The following is a 22500-nucleotide window of genomic DNA, read 5'->3' as shown; positions in this document are numbered from 1 at the left end:
CGTGGGCTTCACTGTATAGGAGACGCAAGCTATGGAAGCAGCCGCATGGGCCGGGGGGCGACGTGGCTTCGTGGTTGGACCTCTGGTCCATGGCCCTAATGTCCTTCACCTTGGAGAGCGGCGCAAGGAACTACTAGACAAGAGAGTAGTTCCTGGAGTTAGCGGTCTCGGGGTCGCAGGATGTAGCCTTCTTGGCGGGACAGTCATATATCGTGGTGTCAAACTGGGTCCAACGAAGGAGGGACTTAGTCCTTTATAGATTGCCTAGGCAAGTCCTGGACAAGGAACTGAAGAATCTGAGGGATGCCTTTATCTCCAGAGAGGCTCTCTTCCCGGAGGATACGGTGGAAGAGGCCCTAGAAAAGTGGAGAAAGGATGGGCATGTTGCAATGCTCCTCAGTGACCCCGCATCTTCGTCGGGTACTTCGGCAGTCCTTTATACCGCCCCCGTGGAGAGACTGCTATCCCTGGATGTCAAGGACGCTCATTTTCAAAACCCAGTACCTGTACACCCGTCCAGCAGGAAGTTCCTCAACTTCAAGTGCTTTGGCCTGTTGACTGTGCCTCAGGTCTTTAAAACTGTTTTTTCCCTGGTCTCCGAGTGGGTCCACAAGAGAGGGATAAGACTGTTGAGATATCTCAGCGACTGGTTGCTCCTCTTGAGTCCAGGGAGCAGTTGTCAGGGCAAAAGGGACAGATTAGTGACTTTCTGTGCAGAACTGGGGGTGGAGTTCAACTGGGAAAAGTCAAAACTCTCCCTAACAACGAGGACAGTGTACTTGAGAATGGAAATTCTCTCCGTGCAAGCAAAGGCCTTCTCGATGTAGGAGAGTTTCGTCAATTTGGAAATCATGGCGGAGCCCTTCACCAGGGGAAATCCGGCATCTCTAGAGGAGTGGCAGAGACTGATAGGCCACCTGGTGTGTCTGGAGAAACTCGTGCCCAAGGGAAGACTGATGCTACGCAAAGCCCAGTGGGACCTGAAAGAGAGACAGGCCCTGGCAAAAACAGTACCCGTCGCCAAAGAGGCCCCTGTTCCTGTCAACCAAGGCAGCTCTCCAGTGGTGGCTGGACCCAATGAACAACTGAGCTGGGGTCTCGCTGCTGGATCCTCCTCCGGAACTGCTTCTGTTCATGGATGCATCCAGGGAGCGATGGGGAGCCTACCTTCTGGTCAGGATGGCTGAGGGCATTGGTCCTCGGAAGACAAGACCCCCCACTTAAACGAACTCGAGCTGCTGGCAGTTCAGAAGGCGCTCTGCGTCCTGGGGGACTCATTAGTGGGGAGAAGGGTGGCCCTGATGAGTGACAATGCTACCATCGTCGCATACGTCAAGGAGCAGGGCGGCTTGTGATCCCCTAGGATCCACGACCTGGCAGTAGACCTCTTATCCTGGGCCGAGGACAATGCCATCTCCCTGACGACCAGGTACATCCTGGGCAAAAGGAACGTGGTTGCGGATGTCCTCAGCAGGGAGGGAAAAGTATTACCTGGGGAAATAGTTCCTTTACCCGGAGGTAGCAAGGGCGGTGATAGAAAGGTGGGGATCTCTGTGCCTGGACCTCTTTGACACACCTGAACGTAAAACTGCCGGCCTTTTGCTCCCCAGTCCCGAGCCCAGCAGCAGCTCTGGGAGACGCATTCCAACAATCATGGGACGGATTCAATGCATACGCCTTTCCCCCATTTGTCCTCCTTCGGCAGACCCTGAACTGGCTTCGGGAGGCAAAGCAGGCAAAGTTGTCCCTAATAGCTCCGTGGTGGTTGGAAAAGTGGTTCACGGACCTGAAATCCTTGGCAACGGAGCCTCTGTGGCCCCTGCCTCTAAGACAAGACCTGCTAAGGCAGCCCCACTTCCAGAAGTTCTACGAAGTTACTCCATGAGGCCCATCAGCCAGATGACCTCAAATCAAAGGCAATCCTCAAGGGCCATTTACCAGGCAAGATGGGCAACCTTTGGCAAATGGTGCAACAAAGAAGGCATTCAGCCCCTCAAAGCTTCAATCCCAGTTATTGCAGAGTTTCTAGTACATCTTCGACTTGACTGGGGCATGTCAGTACCAGTAGTGAAGGGATTCTGTGCAGCCCTGGGCTAGATCTTCCTCCTTAAGGACATGAACCTAAGCTCTCCAATTGCCTCTCGATGCTGGTGAAGAAGTTCGAGCAGTCCCCCCACGACCCTCTCGCCCCTCTCGTGGGACATTACCAAAGTCCTCGACTCCCTAAAGAAGCTGCCTTTCAAGCCTCTGAGACAAATTGACAGGAGACTGACCCTAAAGACTGTGTTCCCTTGCCCTGGCCTCGGCCAAAAGGGTAGGCGAACTCCATGGCCTCTCTGCAGAAGTCTCCCACTCCCACAGATGAAGAAGTTGTGCTTCAAGCCCGTCCCCTCCTTTGTGGCAGAAACACAGAACCCAGCGGTAGATGACTGCCCTCTTCAACAAGTTCTCCATCCCCGCCATTCCCAGGTCAAATGACTCGGAGGACCTTCTATTATGACTGGTGAGGTCGGTGAGGAAATATCTCTCTAGGACCTCCGCCCTCCAGCCGGCTTTCAGGAGATTTTGTGACAACAGTGTGAGTGAAGAAGGCGATGTCGAAGAATACGATCTCCTTCGGGCTCTGGGAGACAATCCGAAGGACATACCTGACGAAGGGCGAAGTCTTCCCCAGGTTCGTCAAGCCTCACAACATTCGAGACATCGGCACTTCGTTGGCCTTTGAGAAAAACATGGCGGTCAGCCAGGTGCTGAGGGCATGTGTATGGTCGAGACAGGCGACTTTCATGGCCCACTACCTTAAGGACTACTCCCTCAAGTCCCGGGAGGGGTTAAAGCTTGGTCCCATCGTAGTCATCTAGCAGAGGATCTATGGGCGGCTACACGTAACAGGCCGGATAAGGTAACGAGGGATAGAGCGTCTCGGACCCTATCCCCTCGGCCGTCCATGGATCAACCGGACAAGATAATGATGCCCCTTGGGTGAGTGTTGCCTATTTATCTTGCTTACATTAACCCCCTTTTTCTGTTTTGCTTTTCCCATACAGGCCTTACACCCCCCTCACCTGCAGCTCCCTCACTTCTCTTCAGGGTCTATTTTCTCTCCTCCTAATTCTTAGGCTCCTATGTATTGGGACATGGGAAGTATTCGTATCAGAACAAATGACAATTTCTAAGTAAATTGTATTTTTCCTAACATACTTACCACGTCCCTATAGGGTAATTGCCCTCCCCCCCATCCTTCCACACTATAAACCCATTTATCATATGCCACTTTTCCTGAAACCAGAGTAGAATGGTTGTTGTTGACATGGAAGCCTGGCCTAAGCTTACCCTTGGGGCATGCTGGGAAACAAAGAGGTCAGGATCCCGCAGGTTTGAAGGGGTTAGGGGGATCGGGGCTTGGTGGCCTGTGGTGAAAGAAAATATCTGGTCGGTAGAGACGCGATAGAGTACTCCTGTCTATTTGGAGGGAGGAAGTATGTTAGGTAAAATGCAATTTGCTTAAAAATTGTCACACACACACACACACACACACATATATATATATATATATATATATATATATATATATATATATATATAATTTGTGTGGATTTATTTGTTTGTTAGGCCACAAATAACAATTAATATTTATCTCCCTCTGCGTCAGGATCGTAGACCTAAGGGGAAATTAATTTTTATATAAGAATATTTGACCTGCCAATGATTCAAACATTAAAGTCGGAACCGTGGTGACAGTCAGCTGCTGTGATTATTAAGTCATAAAGAGAGGTTCGAGTTGATTCCGGTTCTGTGTACATCTGCCTATGAAATTGAGGTTTTGCCCTTAGAATTGAAATGTCCTTTTTTCATTATAGCCATTTGAATTTGTAAATCAGTTTTACAATTTGAATAGTTCTTGTGGTTTTAATTTTTTGAATAAGTCAAATACATCTTAACATCTCATTCGCTATGCCATGGGATCCTAGACCCAATTGGAAATGAATTTTAAGATAATCTCTGACCCCGTTCGTGGAAGGACTCTTAACCAAGCTTATTCCGTCTTGCCAAGCGTTACTAAGCCATTAACAGGATTATAGTGGTGGAGATGGGTTAATATCGATTCTACTAAGATCTAAAGGTTAATTTGACAGGAACACGTATAACTGAGTCGGAATAAACTCTCTATCTCTTTAAATCGCTCTATGGTTATAGCAGTCGACTGTCGCCTTGGTCACATAGGCCTATTTACTTCGGCAGTAAATAGGGTTAAAGGACATCATATATGGCAATATAAAGGAAGTAGTCCCAAATTGTCCAAAAAGATTGAAGAAATTCATTACTTGGCGAATGAAAATTAGATGAAAATTGACAAAAGAAGAATATGGAACAGTGGTAATCCTGCATAAAAAATGGTATCGAAAAAATGTAAAACAATTCGTGATGTAAACACGCATAGATAATTTGTCTAAAATCCTGTTAATACTGTAAATAGACATCAAAACCTGAAAGACTTATTGGAACGGAATGAAATCTGATAAATTTTGTGCCCTCTCTAGAACCCTTAAAAACTATAAGCTAAGCCAACAATTCGTTTTCTGGTTTCAGCATCGTATACTTTATTTGCATAAATAGTCAATATCGTTAATCCTTTGGTTGGCACCACCTCAAAGTCAAACGTAAAAAAGTACGTCATCTTAAAGAGTAAAATAGAAAATGTACATATTAGTAGTTTCTTAACGTTTGACAGTTTTAACGTTATATCATTATTTGCTATTGTACCCATTGACGAGGCCTTGGAATTTCTCTGATATCCTAGACCTAGACTCTAAGGTTGACTATTGGATTTATCATTTTCTAATATTAACCGTTTATAAAAGATTGTAGATTTAAATATAACGGGAAATTTTATACTCAATGTATGGGATGGCAGTATAAAGTACGGGGAGTTTTTGATAGCTGAATATTAAGGAACATTCGACCTAACAGTGTAAAACGGTTTAGCTATATTGATGACATATGCGTTTGGACAGGGAAATAAAATCGAGATACATTTTTTTGATGGATTGAATGGCTTGGTACACAATAATTGGAAATAATGGTAGTTTTCCTTTTGGATTGATATAAAACAAATGTAATGATAAATTTAAAGTTTAGTGTATACAGAAAACCAACCAATACCTCAGCATAGGTGCATTTTTTATTGAAATAAAAGTAATGAAGTTAGGAAACCAGTGTTCACTAAGATGGTTTTGAGAACATTATGGGTTTGCAACCCTAAATAAATTAATGAAAAAGTAAATAATTTTAGTACAAGACAAGAAATTAAAGTAGTCCTGAAATTTATTAGTGCAGTTAAACAATAAAAAAACTACTTTGGTACTAGCTATAAAGAAAACTGTTTTAAAAAGTAAAGAAACTTTCTAATATTGACATATAATATTGACATACAGTAACAATTTTAAAGATATTCCCAATTGTTAATAAAATACATGTGAGTTTAGCATTGAAGAGTTTTGGCAGTAAAACCGCTCTCAAAGAATTCTCCAGAGTACCAGAGGATGCATATATCATACTCCCTGTAGATCATATAAAGTTTCTAATCGGTCAAAATTTCAGTGACACCTGGTTTCTACCTAAGGAATTATGTGCCATCATATCGTATGGATATATGTGTGTGCTTGTGGTAGCTCTAGCCCTGCCGCTTACTTTCCAATTTCCTCAACTCGCATATCATATAGAGTTGGCAGAACATCTTAATAGGTATGCTGATGGTAATCATCTGTTCCCTAGTTTGCAGTTTGGCTTTTGTAAAGGCCTTGGAGCATTTGACTCCTTCCTTAAAATGCTTTTCAGAAATACATCGATTGGAGTCAGAAAGATAGTTTTTCTGACCTTGATTTTAGTGCTGCATTTGACAGTGTTATTCGTGAGGCCCTTGTTCTCAAACTCAAACAGTAGGGAGTGGGTGGGTCTTATATTAACATCATTATTGGATTTTAAGTAATATATTACAAATAATGGTTGTAAAGTAATATATCAACTGTAGGAATGCAATATTTAGTGAACCTCGGGGTAGTGTCCTCGGCCCATTAGTTTTCATATTACGTACGCAGGATTTGTTGTTTGGTATAGAAAGGAGGCTTGTTGCATATGCAAATAATAATACTTTAATCCACCAATTCTCCTGAATATACACCTAGCTAAAATGTAATGTTAGGTGCAAATCATGATGGATGAAGTTGAGCCCTAACAAGTATGATTATGAATAGGTCAAGGACAATGACTCGTCATCAATATCTTTGCATTGACAATGTCTCTAAGGATACACAACTCATTTAAAATTCTAGGTATGATTCTTGATTGCAAACCTACCTATGAGAAACTCGACTCAATCTGGTATGTTTCTTCTTTAATTGTACAAAATACTTGGGATATTGACAAAACCTTTTTTAAGACTTTTGCCAATCAATCCATCCTGATGAATGTTTTAATTTTGTTTTAATTATCGTTCTTTTGTCCTGCCTTTAGTTGCTGACTCCAATCTTAAATTCCTTATTCCCTATCATGATATTAATCTCGGCACTTTTGGAGCTGATTTTTTTTCGTAGATTTTTCATAATTCTGACCATTCTTTGCAATCGCATATTTCCTGACTGTACCATCATATACGTGGTACTAGATATCCAGTTAATAATAATAAAAAAAAGTAGCTTTGCTTTTCCACCCCAAGCCTCAGTATTACACGCTATTCTTGAAGATTTATTCTAGCTGTGACCAGATTGTGGACGATCTTCCAAATCAGGCAGTTGAATTGTTGGTACGAAAGAAATTCAAACTTGTTGCAAATGTCATTCTGTTAAACATGGTGACAAGTCTTGTTTCATAATTTACATATGACTTATCTATTTTAATGTCGTTACTATATATATATATATATATATATATATATATATATATATATATATATATATATATATATATATATATATATATATATATATATATATATATATATATATATATATATATATATATATAGCTGTAATTTCCTCTCATCACTGGGTTAGCTTCCCTGTTAGAGCCTTTACGATTGTAACATCCTGCATTTCTAACTAGGGTTGTAACTTAGATAGTATATATATATATATATATATATATATATATATATATATATATATATATATATATATATAAATGATAATTTTACTCAGACTTTTTTCATATTTATTCATATAAGCCATATCTTTTTTACACCTAATATCTTCATTCTCTCTACCTCTTGATCAGAATCCCAAGGGGGAATCAACTCCAAGATAGTAGCTTCTGGTCGGCCAGGGAAACGAACCCGGGCCCAAGAAACTTAGGTTCCATTGACTTAGCAACTCCGCCACAAAGGAGCTTTGAACGTAAAGTACAAATAGACAAATGAATGATAGTTCATTTCCCTAAGGAAAGTTAACTGAATGAGGTCGGTTTTTAGTAAAGAGGAATTTTCCTTCGTGTGTGTGTGCGTGTTTTTTGGAAAAGTTTTTGTGTGGGTGTTTCATGTTAAGGGAAGATCTAGGGAGGAAGGAGTAACGTTTGTAGTGTGTGTGAAGGACTTTGGGAAGGGTAAAATACTAAAACTGTATGCTCTTTTGCGGATGCTTTGAGATAAATTGATTGCTGTAATAAAAAGTCAGTGTATAGGGCTGAGAATAGAAAACAATTCACGTAAGTAAAATGTTTAGAAAGACTTTGCCAGTTGTATTCAGACACTATAGAAGCACTTTTATGAATGATTTAATTAAAAATGAAAATCATTAGATTTGGAGTTTTTGGATTGAATGTAAAATAAAACATTCGTGGAGATGTTTGGAAAGGGTTCTTTATTGTTGGTAAGTAGTAGGCTGACCAGGGCACCAGCCACCCTTTGAGATACTTCCGCTAGTGTGTTATTGGATCCTTTGACTGGCCAGACAGTACTCATTGAATCCTTCTCTCTGGCCCATTCCTTCCAAATTTTCCTCTCTCCTCATACATCTGACAACACTGAGGTTAATAAACAATCCTTCTTTATTCAAGGGGTTAACTATTGCAATGTAATTGTTCAGTGGCTACTTAACTCTTGGTAAGGATATAAGAGACCCTTTAGCTATGGTAAGCAATTCTGCTAGGATGAGGACACTCCAAAGTCAAACCATTGTTCTCTGGTCATGGGTAGTGCCATAGCCTCTGCACCATGGCCTTCTACTGTCTTGGATTAGGGTTCTCTTGCTTGGGAGTACACTTGGGCATGCTGTTTAATCTCATTTCTCTTCCTCTTATTTTTTTTTTTAAATTTATATGTTAAGGATCCAATTTAATGCTGTTACTGTTTTTTAAATATTTTATTTTTTTTATTCTTCTCTTGTAATTTATTTCCTTGTTTCCTTTCCTCACAGGATGCCTGAAAACTTTAAATCAATCAATCAATCCTTTCCTCACCGGACTGTTTTCCCTGTTGGAGCCCTTGGACTTATAGCATCTTGCTTTTCTAACTAGGGTTATAGCCTAGCTTGTAATAATAATGATAATAATAATAATAATAATAATAGAAAATGGTGGGGCGTTCACTTTGGTGAAAATGGAGAATAGATATAAGCTGAGGTTGGAAGATAGGGGTGAAAAATACTGTAAATGCAGTCGAGAAAAGAAAGTTTGGATAAGAAGGAATTGAGAAGACCCCATCAAAAAATAGAGACTTGCAGGCGATGGTAGATTTACTTAATATTATTTTTTTTTTATTATTTCAAATTGGAGATATGAACTTAACCTTCAGTTGATATCTTGAGCGTGCTTTTTTTATAATGATAGAGTATTTTCCTAGTTCCTTTGTTTTATTTCGGTTTTTTGTACCCTCCATTCTTATGAGGTTTTACCGTCTCAATTCTAGTATTTTCTTTGGAAAATCGTTCCCATATTATATATAATAGTAACTGGTCTTGATCGTGGGAGGCTTCGAGGCCACCTTCCCAGTCCACTGGCGCCTTGGAAGCGAGAATCTCATCACCTGCAAACCGTAATTAACTGAATTCTCTTGGAAGGGGCTGCGGTGTTACGTAAACAACATTAGGCCCCAGGTCCATTTGCCTTCACTTAAGGTAATCAGTCATACATTTCCCCTCCTCCTCCTGTTCGTTTGGTGTACAAGTGAGGCCTAACTAATGCTTACCACGTTACCATAGGCCTATGTAACATGGAGAGATTTCGCCTTTTCCATTTCATTTTAAAGGTATTTTGTCGATTGTCTCTTGGAACAAGGAACTTTAACCCCCCAGTTTGGGTTTGACACACTACTACATTAGAGCCTGCTGTATTGAAAAGAAAAAAAAGAACATCCGAAGCCTATTTGAGATTAATCTTCATTTCTATTCCGAAATGCACATTAACAGCAGTGTTAGTTTCCCCTTACAAGCTTTACCTTTCAAAGTTAAAAGAAAATAACTAGAGGGGTACTTATTAGAGTGTAGACCGCCGCCGCGGCAGCTAATTTCTCCATCTTGACCTTGACCTTTAACCTTATGTATTAATTGGCGTGGATTTTCATGCACTCAGTTTGAAGTCTGTGACAACGATGTCCATACTTATGGCTGATTACGTGAATTTGTCCTTTTGCTTGACCGTGACCTTGACTTTTGACCTTGACCTTCCAAAATTTAATCTTTACCATCTTTTTACATACCAGTTAATCCCTGCAAGTTTCAATACTTTGCCATGAAAATTGTGGTCAGGAAGCTGTTCACACAAACACATGCACGCGCACACTAACCGGGGCCAAAACATAACCTCCTCCTAACTTCGTTGGCTGAGGTAAAAAAGATGACGTGAGACAGAAGGTTGTAGTTTGTTTGAACCAGACTATAAGTAGACTGGATGCGTATCCTTGCCAGGAGCAAACATTCCCCCGTTGGTGCTCTCGTCTCGTAGTTTTTCCCTGAGGAATTATGCTCCTCGGATGCTCCTCAGGCCCCTTTGTCTTGTACAGCAGTAGTAGTACCCGAGTGGATGGATGGTTGGCTGGCTAAGTGAAGGGAGAGGCTGCATATAATTACTGTAGATTATACCTTACGGCGGATGGTCACTTCTAAGTTAGCTTTATTTGAGACGAGTTTTTCCTTCTAGTTTATAATTGTTAATATTGATCACACAATCATTTCATTTGACAGAAAAATAACGTATAATCGGTAGGAAGAATCATTCAGTATCACTTTTTTGCCCCCCCCCCCCCTTTCATTGAGACCGGATCATTTGCATCAAAGGCTAAATAGAAGCGGTCAACCATTAGAATGTTTTATTTATTTTCGTTCTTTTTTTTATTCAAAGGGATGAATGATTTCGCATTACTTAACAGTTTGTGGATTGGTTATGCATGTATTTAGTAACTTTCAAAGGAAAATCACTTTTGGTGTTTTTTAAAAACTATCTTTACAAAACCAATATAAAGAGGTGTTGCAAATTTGAACACTTTAAATATGGAGTGCTGTTTAATCTCAACAGTTTATATTTTTTTCTGGTTACTTAAAAGAAAAAGATTTGAGATGAAGTACAAGAGGAAATAACTTATCAACAAGTAAAACTGCTTTAGATGTGGTACATGGTAAAACTATCTATGGTACACTTATACATTTTCAAATGGCGGAGGTTTTCTGAATAGGAAGTTTCCACGTTGTATCCAAATCGAATTATCTCTGAAATTTGCAATTAGCGTTGGAACAAGGTCTATTGTAACTTATTCAACGACTTTTTTCATCTTGGAAAAATATTTGGTGCTTTACTGTGAAGTGAATTCTGACATACACCGAGCAGCAATGCTTTTTTGGTGGATTTTATCTGAATGTTATTTTTGAAGCTCGGACAGTTACCGGATGTGGAATATTGGAAAGTATTTCGTGTAATTTCATTTGAAATAGTTTTATTGCATCACTGAAATTCTTGTACACCACAGTATCATCAATTTTTTTAAATATTTTTTTTTTCATTCCCATTACCTGTATTTGGATTTGGGGTTATCGCCATTAGAAATTGTAATAGTTGTCGTATACTGTAGAGTTTATTACATCTAAGTGTCCCCTTCAAAGTTCTCATAAGAAAGAGAGCTAAGACGAAAGTAATGCCAAATGTTCTGACAAATTAATATTATACTTCGTCCTTTTAACATTTTGATGATTCTCAAGCATTTTTACACAAGTTTTTTTCTACACCTGTTCATGAGGAAATTTTTAGTAAAGCCAATTATTTGGGGACGTTGCATTTATATAGGACGTTTTTATATATATTTTTTTATTTCATTTTTAATGACCGCCAAGTTTTGGATGTACGTAACGATCCTCTCCTTCGTTTCTAACCCAAGCTGCAAATGACGCCCTGCCACCGTTTTTAATGACAACGGGATGCGACGCGATGCCCTTTACGAGGGTAGTGTTGTCTGTCCACTTTTTCAATCCCTCTCTTTATATGCCGTTTCCCCTGTTAAAACCAGAGAGTTAATTAACTGGGGTTTGCCCCAATGTATGTCAAAGGTTGTCATGAAATGGGTCATATTGTTGCAGTAATTGGGTAATGAGCGATTTATAGGCGCCATCAAGACAAGAGTTGGAATGTCCACTACAGACGCTTTGTGAAATAAGGAATGAGTGAGCTTACTTGCTTTGTTCTTTAGAATTGTAGGCAAGAAGCGGGGATGACATTCACCTGACAAAGGGTTAGTTTGACAGTCCAATCTTTCGTGCGCTAATAGGAATACGTTGTGGTTATTTTAACGATTCGGTTTTCTCTTCATTTTGGATTTTACGTTTTTACGCATTTTTACAGAGGGGCAATTTCAGGGCAACTTAACAGTAGTTCTCGTGGGAACTTGCTTCTGCCTTTAAGCAAAAGAAAAAGTCTAGTTGTTTACAGCCCAATTTTTGTTGCGTGTTAATTTTACTTTGGCATAACTAATTTTAGAGAAGAAATTACTTTTTAATGTAATTTTACAATCACAAACATTATGGTGTCTGTTATTTTCTCCGTTTCAAATAATTCTAACTAAAAAGGACCTCAATTACTAAGTGTTGTTTTTCTGGTCCTATCACACAGGAAACCCTGTGTCCTACATGACCTACAAGATTTGTTTGTCGTATACATTCTTAGGTATATAGAGTATTACAGTGTATTTCACGTTAATTCTCAAATCCACATTATCGAAGCACTTAAGAAAACAAGAAAATCTAAAGTTTGATCTTGGAAGCCTTGATATCTTCAGTCTTTCGGATGTCTTATCATTGTAGTGGGAGCTTGTTATATGGATGGCCTTGGGGTCACATAGAACCTGCAGCAGAGGTCCATCTTGGTTCCAATAACTTGAAACCATCTGTAACTGTTCTTGTGTGTACACGATTCGTTGGCTGCGCGATGTGTGGTAATACCCTTATGTATTTTAGACGAACGGTTCTGTTAACTTGAGTTATTGCACATATTTTTTTACTCTCTTTTGGCTTTGAAAAAGGCAGCCAGTGTAATTTAGTTAGTATAAAAGTAATCCTTTCTCGTGGTAGGACACCTTTTATCAATGTTGGGCCTCTTTATTGTGTTCTATAATTCGTTTAAATTAGTGCATATTGTGATAGATAGTTACAGTAGTCAATCCCGGCAATAGCACGATTAATCATTTGTTTTCTTTACAGAATATCCATCTAGATATTTCTTTAAAACAAAAACAATGGCAAGTTGACTTATTTTTGCATTAATAACATTACCGACTACAATGTTAATCTTAATTATAATTTTCAGGTCTTCTTTCTAATAAGGTTTTGAAGTTTGGTTTAACAAATCACGTTTAATTACATTTTATTTGCAGACTTTATTAAGTGTGTTGATCTCTTTTGCAGAGTTTGGTACATGTGTTGAAACACCGTCGGACTCTGACGGAGCCGGAGGTACGTTATTACATGCGGCAGTTAGCGGAGGGCGTCGCCTACGTCCATCAGCAGCAGGTCATCCACCGAGACTTGAAGTTGGGCAACATGTTTCTCACGGAAGACATGGTCATGAAGATTGGAGACTTCGGTCTGGCCACACGCCTCGACGACAACAGAAACGTGTAAGTTGAGAAGGGCGTTTAATCATTACTAGTGTTGTTCCACCACTTGAAGACAATCAGGATTGCAATAATTTTACAACCGCTTTGCGTAGAGCGAGTATGTAGAACAGGACTACTGCCGAGCTCGGTTGTAATTTTCGTGGGCCCCAGAGCAATTTTCATGGTAGTTGACTGTCAGGGAGTAAAGGAAAAAGACGACTCATACCTTTTGGTGTCAGAAGTAACCTTAAAATTGTCTCTTATATTCTGATTTGTTTACTACAAAATTCTTTCTACATCTGGTCAACACCTGATCTGAAAGGAGCGATATATATATATATATATATATATATATATATATATATATATATATATATAGATATATATATATATATATATATATATATATATGATAGATAGATAGATATACACATACATATATATATATATATATATATATATATATGTATATATATATATATATATATATATATATATATATATATATATATATATATATACATATATATATATATATATATATATATATATAATATATATATATATATATATATATATATATATATATATATATATATATACATATATATAAACATATATACATGTATATATATATATATATATATATATATATATATATATATATATATATATACATATATGTATACATATATATAAACATATATACATGTACATATATATATATATATATATATATATATATATATATATACATATATGTATACATATATATAAACATATATACATGTACATATATATATATATATATATATATATATATATATATATATATATACATACATATATATATATATATATATATACATGTATATATATATATATATATATATATATATATATATATATATATATATATATATATATATATATATATATATATATATATATAATGTATACATAAATACTTTAATGTGATTTTCTTGATCCTGTCTCATACGGAAAAGCCCTGCAGAACCCACAAGACTTGGTTGTCCTCTACGCTTTTTAAGTATTTCGGGAATCGCACACAACAATCTGTGTTCATTTTCAAATACTTGGTAGCGTATCACTTTAAAAACAAAAATAATCTCAAAGTTCTTGAAGGCTTGATATGCTCAGTTATTTTGATATCAAGTGGGAGCATGTTTTACAGTTCCCTTTGGGCCGCATACTTGAAAGCTCTAGAACCCACAGTCAAGTTGTATCTTGACTCCAGTAACTAGAAACCATCTGTAACTACACTAGTCTCGTGTCGGCACGATTTGCTGGCTTCACGATGTGTAGCAATTCCCTTAAGTATTTCGGACGTCCAGTTCTGACAACATGGCGAGCTATTGAACATCTCTTATAGTTTATTGTAGCTTTGATAGCAAGCCAGTGTAGTTCAATCAATAGGGGTAATCCTTTCCCGGGGTGGAACACCTTTTATCAGTCTGGTCCTCTCTCTATTATGTTTTTGCAACTTCTTAATTTATACTTTGGGTAGGTTGTAGTAGACATAGTTGGAGTAATCAATCCTGGTAATAACTCAGTTAATCACAGTTTCTAAAGAGCACATTCATCCAGAAATTCCTCTCAAAAGATAGGTTTCTGAGATGATATCCAATGATTCATACTACATTGTTTATTTGAGCACAGAGACAAATTACAGTCTATTAATACCTTGGTTACAAACTCTACCAGATATTGGGACCAAGTTGTCATTATTGATTATTTTGATGTCACCAAAGTTTCTTAAATAGCTTTTCTTTGCCACCACCACATACTCGATTTACTTTTATATAGATTTAGTTTTGTTATCCATTCTCTAACACTTAAAGACCGGAGTGTAATTTCTCATCTGTATCAACAATGTCATTTATGAAGGAAGAATTGTGTATAACGCGCAAATAGCTTGAACTTCACCCTATATATGTAATACTTTGACAGACCTAATTGTATGATACAAAATAGGATTGGTCCTAGTACACTTCTCTGTAGCCCCGTTATTCTTAATGGTTCATAAGGCAAATAAGAATTTCCAATCCATAAACAACAGTTGTTGTCAACCAAATTTTTTTTTACGATACTCAAAGCTTCATCACCAATACCAATGGATCATAAGTCATTGAGTAGTCCATACACAGTTGTGTCAGAAGCAACACGAAGAGCAAGCAAAAAATAGGATTATTATTATTATTATTATTATAGTAGTAGTAGTAGTAGTAGTAGTAGTAGTAGTAGTATTACTTGCTAAGCTACAACCCTAGTTGGAATAGCAGGATGCTATAAGCCCAAGGGCTCCAACAGGGAAAATAGCCTAGTAAGTAAAGGAAATAAGGAAAAATAAAAAGTTTTAAGAACAATAACATTAAAATAAATATTTCCTATATGACCTATAAAAACTTTAACAAAAGAAGGAGAAGAGAAATTAGATAGAATATTGTGCCCAAGTGTACCCTCAGGCAAGAGAACTCTAACCCAAGACAGTGGCAGACCATGGTACAGAGGCTATGGCACTACCCAAAACTAGAGAACAATGGTTTGATTTTGGAGTGTCCTCCTAGAAAAGCTGCTTCCCATAGCCAAAGTCTTTCTTCTACCCTTACCAAGAGGAAAGTAGCCACTGAACAATTACAGTGCAGTAGTTAACCCCTTGGGTGAAGGAGAATTATTTGGTTATCTCGTTGTCAGGTGTATGAGGACAGAGGAGAATCTGTAAAGAATAGGCTAGACTATTCGGTGTATGTGTAGGTAAAGGGAAAGTGAACCGTAACCAGAGAGAAGGATCAAATGTAGTACTGTCTGGCCAGTCTAAGGACCCCCATAACACACTAGTGATAGTATCTTAACGGGGCTGGTGCCCTAGCCAACCAAATTTGTGTTCATCCATTTTTTCCAGCTGATCATTTGATGACTGGTTATCCGCTATTGCTTTGATTCTTCTCAAATGACTAATAGGTTATTCAAGAATGACATTTTCTATTTCTTTTGACATGAAGGTTATGTTTCAGAACTTTTGTAACTATAGCAACTTTCTCAGATTTAGGATGCATACTCATAAATGCTAGTATTTACAATTCTTGAAATGTCTGCAACCCGAGAAATATTTTCGAATGAAAAGCACAATTTGTTTTCTTTGCTACTTGATAATCCTGTTGACTTCGTTATTTTGTTATAATGTTAAATAATCTTCCTTGTGCTTCTGGTTCAGCTCAAATGTGATTCTGAATGCTGTATCCCCAAAATATCTATTAGAATTTCTACTTTGTTTTTAAAACATTTTAGAAAATATAAGATATTTCTTGGGCACTATAATCATCTGGGAGACTTTTTTTTCATTCACATTTCCCAGAAAATCATTTAGAAAACTATATAACTTATGTTTATTGGTGCTTCCCGGCCTCTTTCTTAAAATGGTAGCCTTCTTCCTCCTCGATAAGGGATTATATTGGCACTTTACGATTTTGTATTCTCTCCATACATTTTCCGTTTTTAACAGTCTCCACTTTCCCTCTTTGTCTTCTTTGTGGTCTCATTCAAACCAAGATTTGTTTTTAACGCTAATAGTCTTTTTCCATCAATTTACACTTGCTGTTATATGAAATATTTTTCACGTTACTACGTATATTATTATTATTATTATTATTATTATTATTATTATTATTACTTGTAAATCTATAACCCTAGTTGGAAAAGCAGGATGCCATAAGGCCAGGGGCCCCAACTGTGGTGTGCCGGAGTGTACCCTCAAGCAAGAGAACTAACCCAAGACAGTGGAAGACCATGGTACAGAGGCTATGGCACTACCCAAGACTAGAGAACAATGGTTTGATTTTGGAGTATCCTAGAAGAGCTGCTTACCACGGCTAGAGAGTCTTTTCTACCCTTACCAAGAGGAAAGTGGCCTCTGAACAATTACAGTACAGTAGTTAACCCCTTGGGTGACGAAGAATTGTTTGGTAATCTCAGTGTTGTCAGGTATATGAGGACAGAGGAGAATCTGTAAAGAATAGATCAGACTATTCGGTGTATGTGTAGGCAAAGGGAAAGTGAACCGTAACCAGAGAGAAGGACTTAATATAGTACTGTCTGACCAGTCAAAGGACCCCATAACTCTAGCGGTAGTATCTCAACGGGTGGCTGGTGCCCTGGCCAACCTACTACCTACCAGGCAATCACCACACAGAGAGATTATTATTTATGAATTAATATAACCACAAGGTATTTTGATACAATTTATTTACTTTTTAAATCGATCAATAAACATATAGAGAAAATAGATTTATTTCTAAAACTCATGAAAGTATTGCATGTTCAGCTATCTTAGCACTGTCAGAATCATTAAGTCATATTCAGCTATCGTTAATATGTCTAAACAGTTCATATTTCTCAACTCCCTGATTTGCATTGTAATTTCCAACAGATAGAATATTCGGACTGCGTAGCCGCCGTTTATGACGTCCTTAGTATTCAGGATCCGTATTCACTGCTAGTCTCGCCAGTTCCATATCCAGAGTTTTGTAATGCCTCAAATTCTCCATATGATCATTTTTTTTCTTTAGCTTAATATAATTTCTACATTTTTTCATGATTCTATTATCATCTTGAACTTTATTCCTTTCCACCCATACCTTTAAAGTGGAAGCAGGGGCTCTCGTGGTGCGTATCACGTATGTGGTAGGCGCCCCATCATAACATTATTTTGTTTGCCTTTTCATGAATAGCCTTTGGAATTTCAGGCTCACATTTCAGCATGAGTTCAAAATTCCTCTCCCACGCAGGTTTCTTGAATAACAAACGAAGTCTCCATGACATTTTGAATAGATTGAAAATAAATAATTTTAATAATTAAATCATTTACTACATATTCTTCAGCACTATATACTGTACACTGCACATCATTTATTTTTTTCGGTTTTAGCAGTTCAATATTTCTCTCGTCTTATTTCAGTAACCATACTCATTTTGTTTACTGCCTCGTCAAGTATTGTCTGGGAATTTTACAACATTCTCCTTCTCTCGGTGGTTTTTAGCTGAAGCTGTCAATGTTTGTAGTGATATCTTGATTGATTCAAAATTCCTCGTTAGAAAATAAACTTTGTTAGATTATCTACCGTTAAATCGACAGCGGTGACTCTTATGTGGCTCTCCAACATAGCACCTCTTGCTTCCTTATGACACGGTTTCACGGCTGAATCTCTTACTCCCAGTTCTGTCATTTTCGTCTCCACATTTTCCTGTTCTTTCAGTTCAACTTTCACTTCGCATATCAATCAGGGCAGAGCCATCGCATTTATTTTGTTTATCACTGTTGCTGATATGTGTACTGTATAGACAGACTTTGTGATAATAAGCAATACAGAAATTGCATCCTATCCATTCCTTGTTATTTCTTTATCTACGCGAGGGGGCCATTTTGTGTCGGTGTAGTTTAATGAGAGAGAGAGAGAGAGAGAGAGAGAGAGAGAGAGAGAGAGAGAGAGAGAGAGAGAGAGCACCGCTGTGTATGCACTGTGTATGTACATGTATAGATGCATTAAAATGTATAATTAACGGCATTATTATTATTTGTAGTAGTAGTAGTAACCAAGCTACAACACTAGTTGGAAAAACAGGATGCTACAAGTCATAGGGTTCCAACACGGAAAGGAACGAAGTTAAGAAAGGAAATATCAACTGAACTCTCTATGAACCTGATAACATAAAAGTATTTGTAACAAGTTTGAACTCGTGAATTTCCACGGATTCAACCGCCAGAATATGGAGATCATTCCACGATATGGCCACAGCTGGAATTAAATTTCTAGAATACTATTTAACATTGAACCTTAAGATGTAGCAATAACTGCATACCTAGGTCTGCGTACAGGATAGTACAAACTAGGAATATCAGAATGTAAACGATGGTAGAATGATGAAAAATCTTATGCAACATGCATATAGAGTAACTGAACAACTGTGCCAGAAATCAAAACCCAAATTAAGAGTATGGAATTTAATAGACCGCAAGCGTTTGTCCAACAAATTAATGAGATTTAGCAGCCGTAAACCAGAACAGACAAGACTCCAAGTGATTTCATTAAATATCAGTGTATCGTATTCTGTAAACAAAAATTATCATATACACCTCAGATGAAAAATATTTTTTTGTATACTTCCTATGAAAAACATTTTTTGTGTACCTCCGATGAAAAAACATTTTATGTATACCTCTGATGACAAATTTTGATATTGGTGGAAAGCCTTTCAATTGCTGTGGCCTGATTGGTAACGTCTCTGCCTGGTGATCGCCAGTCGATGGCTCGAGTCCCGTTCAAACTCGTTAGTGCCATTAGTGTCTACAACCTTACCATCCTTGTGAGCTAAGGTTGGGGGGGGGAGCATATAGGTCTATCTGCTGAGTCATCAGCAGCCACTGCCTGACCCTCCCTGGTCCTAGCTTGAGTGGAGAGGAGGCTTGGGCGCTGATCATATAATATATGGTCAGTCTTTAGCGCATTGTCCTGCTTGCTATGGCAATGTCACTGTCCCTTTCCTCTGCCATTAATGAGCGACCTTTGAATTTGAATTTAATAGTGACAGACTTGCGCTGTGGTTTTCTTCTCCCTCTAAGGTCGATCTTTCATATAAATTTTAGTTTCAAATAGTCTCTAAAGGAAATCGGATGCTTTCATCATCAGGCGCCTTGTCACTGGTGGAAATCAAAATGCGAAGAGTCAGTTGTAATTATCAGAGCCCCGTCCACGGAGTTTCACAATCACACATTCAAAGCTGACTAAATTAAAGGGTGGAATCTGCTTTGATCTTCTCCTCTATGTATGGAATTACGAAGGGTAATTAAAGCTCCCAATAGGAAGGCGTCCTGCTATTCGAGGGGTGCTCGCGGGGTGTCATTTTCCCCGAGATATGAATAGGAAGTATTCAGGCTGGTTTTCACAGTTTTCGTTTCTGTTATTTTTTCTCCATTTTTATTTACTAAAGGATTTTCTAGCCTGTTCTTACAAATTCTTTTAGGTAACCGCTATAACCCGTGGTCTGCTGAATGCGAGTTAACATTGACCAAAATAGACTGATGGTTCTCTTATGTAGATGTATGAAATGGCTTATTATATTTATGGAGTTTGCAAAAGGCCATGATTTAGCAGTACTGTACAGTATACTGTAAATGTGACAGTGACCAACCTTGTTTTTAACCCCTTCTTCTGTTAAGTGAAATTGCATTATTTTGATTAGAATTTAGAAACACACTTACACACACACACACACACACACATATATATATATATATATATATATATATATATATATATATATATATATACTGTATATACTTTTATGTACAGGAAGTGCTATTAGTTTTAATTTTTGGCCATGAACAATTCTGTGGAATAACACTATTAGTGCGTGTTATATCCACGGTTTACATGTAGTGAGTATTTAAGTTATTTTTAGCTGTATTATTAAAGTATTTAATGTGTGATAGGTGATTTACTCGACTTGGAATTTTTGAAGTAATTTATTGTAATTGTAAAGCTCAAATATTAAAAAGAAAATTGTAAGTAAATTTCCCCCAAACCCTTATTTTTGATAGATACGATAAATGTCCTTTTGATTCTTACTCAAAATGTGAATTTAGATGGTTAAATTTGGCCTGGTTGTCTTTGTGTTCCTGACAAGGGAAACGGACTCTCTCCTTAATTCTTTTTTCATCAAGATTTACCATTTTTTTCAGGACCATTTGTGGAACACCAAATTACATAGCTCCAGAAGTTTTGAATAAATTAGGTCACTCATATGAGGCTGACATTTGGGCAATGGGTTGCATCATGTAAGTAATAGTCTTAGAATAGTTTGGTGTAGTGTTTCAAGTTGGATATCATTTATCTTTATTGTATATAGAATTGATTTTATTATTAATTTGTTAGTGGTTGCCCTCTGTTCATAAATTGTGCAATTTGAACTACAGTCTGTTTTTATAGATTAAGTATTGTACTAAAAAAGTTACTTCCTCTTGTCAGGTACGCTCTTTTAGTGGGACAGCCACCATTTGAAACAGATACCTTGAAGGAAACTTATTCACGAATCACGACCAACAAGTATGTCATTCCCCCTCTCATAAGCGAAGCTGCCAGACACCTTATTCGGCGATTTCTCCATCCTGATCCCAACGCAAGACCAAGACTGGACCAAGTTCTCAACCATGAATTCTTCACAACAGGTGATTTTATAACAATCCAGGCTTAATGAGTTTCTGTTTCCTTTCGATAGGTAATATCTAGCTGGAACATGGCTACTTGCTAGATAGCCATTCCGTGTTTGTTGTTACTCCGACCCATTCTGCATTCTTCATTTCGCCGGAACTGAATATTCTATGATTTTTTTCACCAATGGATTACATTGAGGAATTGCTGTATTTGTCATAGAATAGTCTCTAGGTGCTTTTCCCTATAGGCTAAGTGAAAGATTAAATATAAAATGATAGCGACTTCAAATAAGACTAAGATTATTTGTAACCTAAGTAGCCTGAGTATACTTCATTTATTCAGATCAACCATAATGATATATTTGTGTGCCATTAGTTATACCATTCAAAAAATGGATTTAAAAAAAAAGTAAATTATCTTATGAAAAGGTTCAAAGTGAATTTTATGTAGTCTTGCCAAAAATAAAGTTCTCATATGAAACTTCTAAATTGGTCATACAGATTCTGCTTAGTTTTATAGTGGAAACATCTTAAAGTAGAGATATTTTTTTCTGAAAATAATTACAGTGTTTACTGCCCTTTAGCAGATTATGTCGAAGTTGATCATGAAAACGACTAATCAAGACAGAATTTGATATATATTGTTTTATAACATAGTAGTTGTGTAAACACAAACTATGTTGGAAATTAGAATTTGAATTAGGATTTACGAGTGCTTGAACAAAAACCCTGAACTCCTATTGCTGAATAAAGTATTGTACTGTTTTCAGTCCTATTAATGTTTTATGTTCCTGAGCATAAATTATTACTGACATTCTCTACATCTTTTTGACAACTAATAGCATATATTGCTCTGAGGCTTCTTTACAAATTAAGAATTATGTTCTCAAATATGGTCTATTTAATGAAGTATGAGACTGAACATCTAATATGCATAGAATCTTGTACGGTGGAGAAATGACCCAAAAGCATTCACCCATATGAATGGCTCAGCATTAATAGCCTACATTTTGAGCATAGCTGTCATTAAGTAACCGTTTTATGCTTATCCTTAATATTACTTAACGCTTGTTTTGCATGGTGCAAAGTACTGTTGATAGTATTGATGGTTTTCTGTCTTTAACCTTAGGATACCTAGTTTTCTGCCCTTTACAATTTATTTCCTTTCATTCAGTCTATCACATTTAACCTCTGCAAATCCTAGGAA

The 22500-nt window shown here is 37.4% G+C and overlaps 1 protein-coding gene across 1 annotated transcript in view; it reads left to right on the top strand.

The window, feature by feature from the left end:
• Positions 1-22500, top strand: part of LOC137640030 (serine/threonine-protein kinase PLK2-like) — a 51444-nt gene that overhangs the window by 20398 nt on the left and 8546 nt on the right. The window contains exons 2-4 of the mRNA XM_068372398.1: positions 12876-13087; positions 20823-20918; positions 21109-21308. Of these exons, the coding sequence (XP_068228499.1) occupies positions 12936-13087; positions 20823-20918; positions 21109-21308 (448 nt within the window). The 5' untranslated portion in view covers positions 12876-12935. The remainder of the gene's footprint in view (positions 1-12875; positions 13088-20822; positions 20919-21108; positions 21309-22500) is intronic.

The sequence above is a fragment of the Palaemon carinicauda genome, chromosome 4, assembly GCF_036898095.1.
Source record: "Palaemon carinicauda isolate YSFRI2023 chromosome 4, ASM3689809v2, whole genome shotgun sequence".
Lineage (NCBI taxonomy): Eukaryota > Metazoa > Arthropoda > Malacostraca > Decapoda > Palaemonidae > Palaemon > Palaemon carinicauda.
Note: the sequence above shows the minus strand (reverse complement) of the source record. Positions and strands in the feature narration are given on the sequence as shown.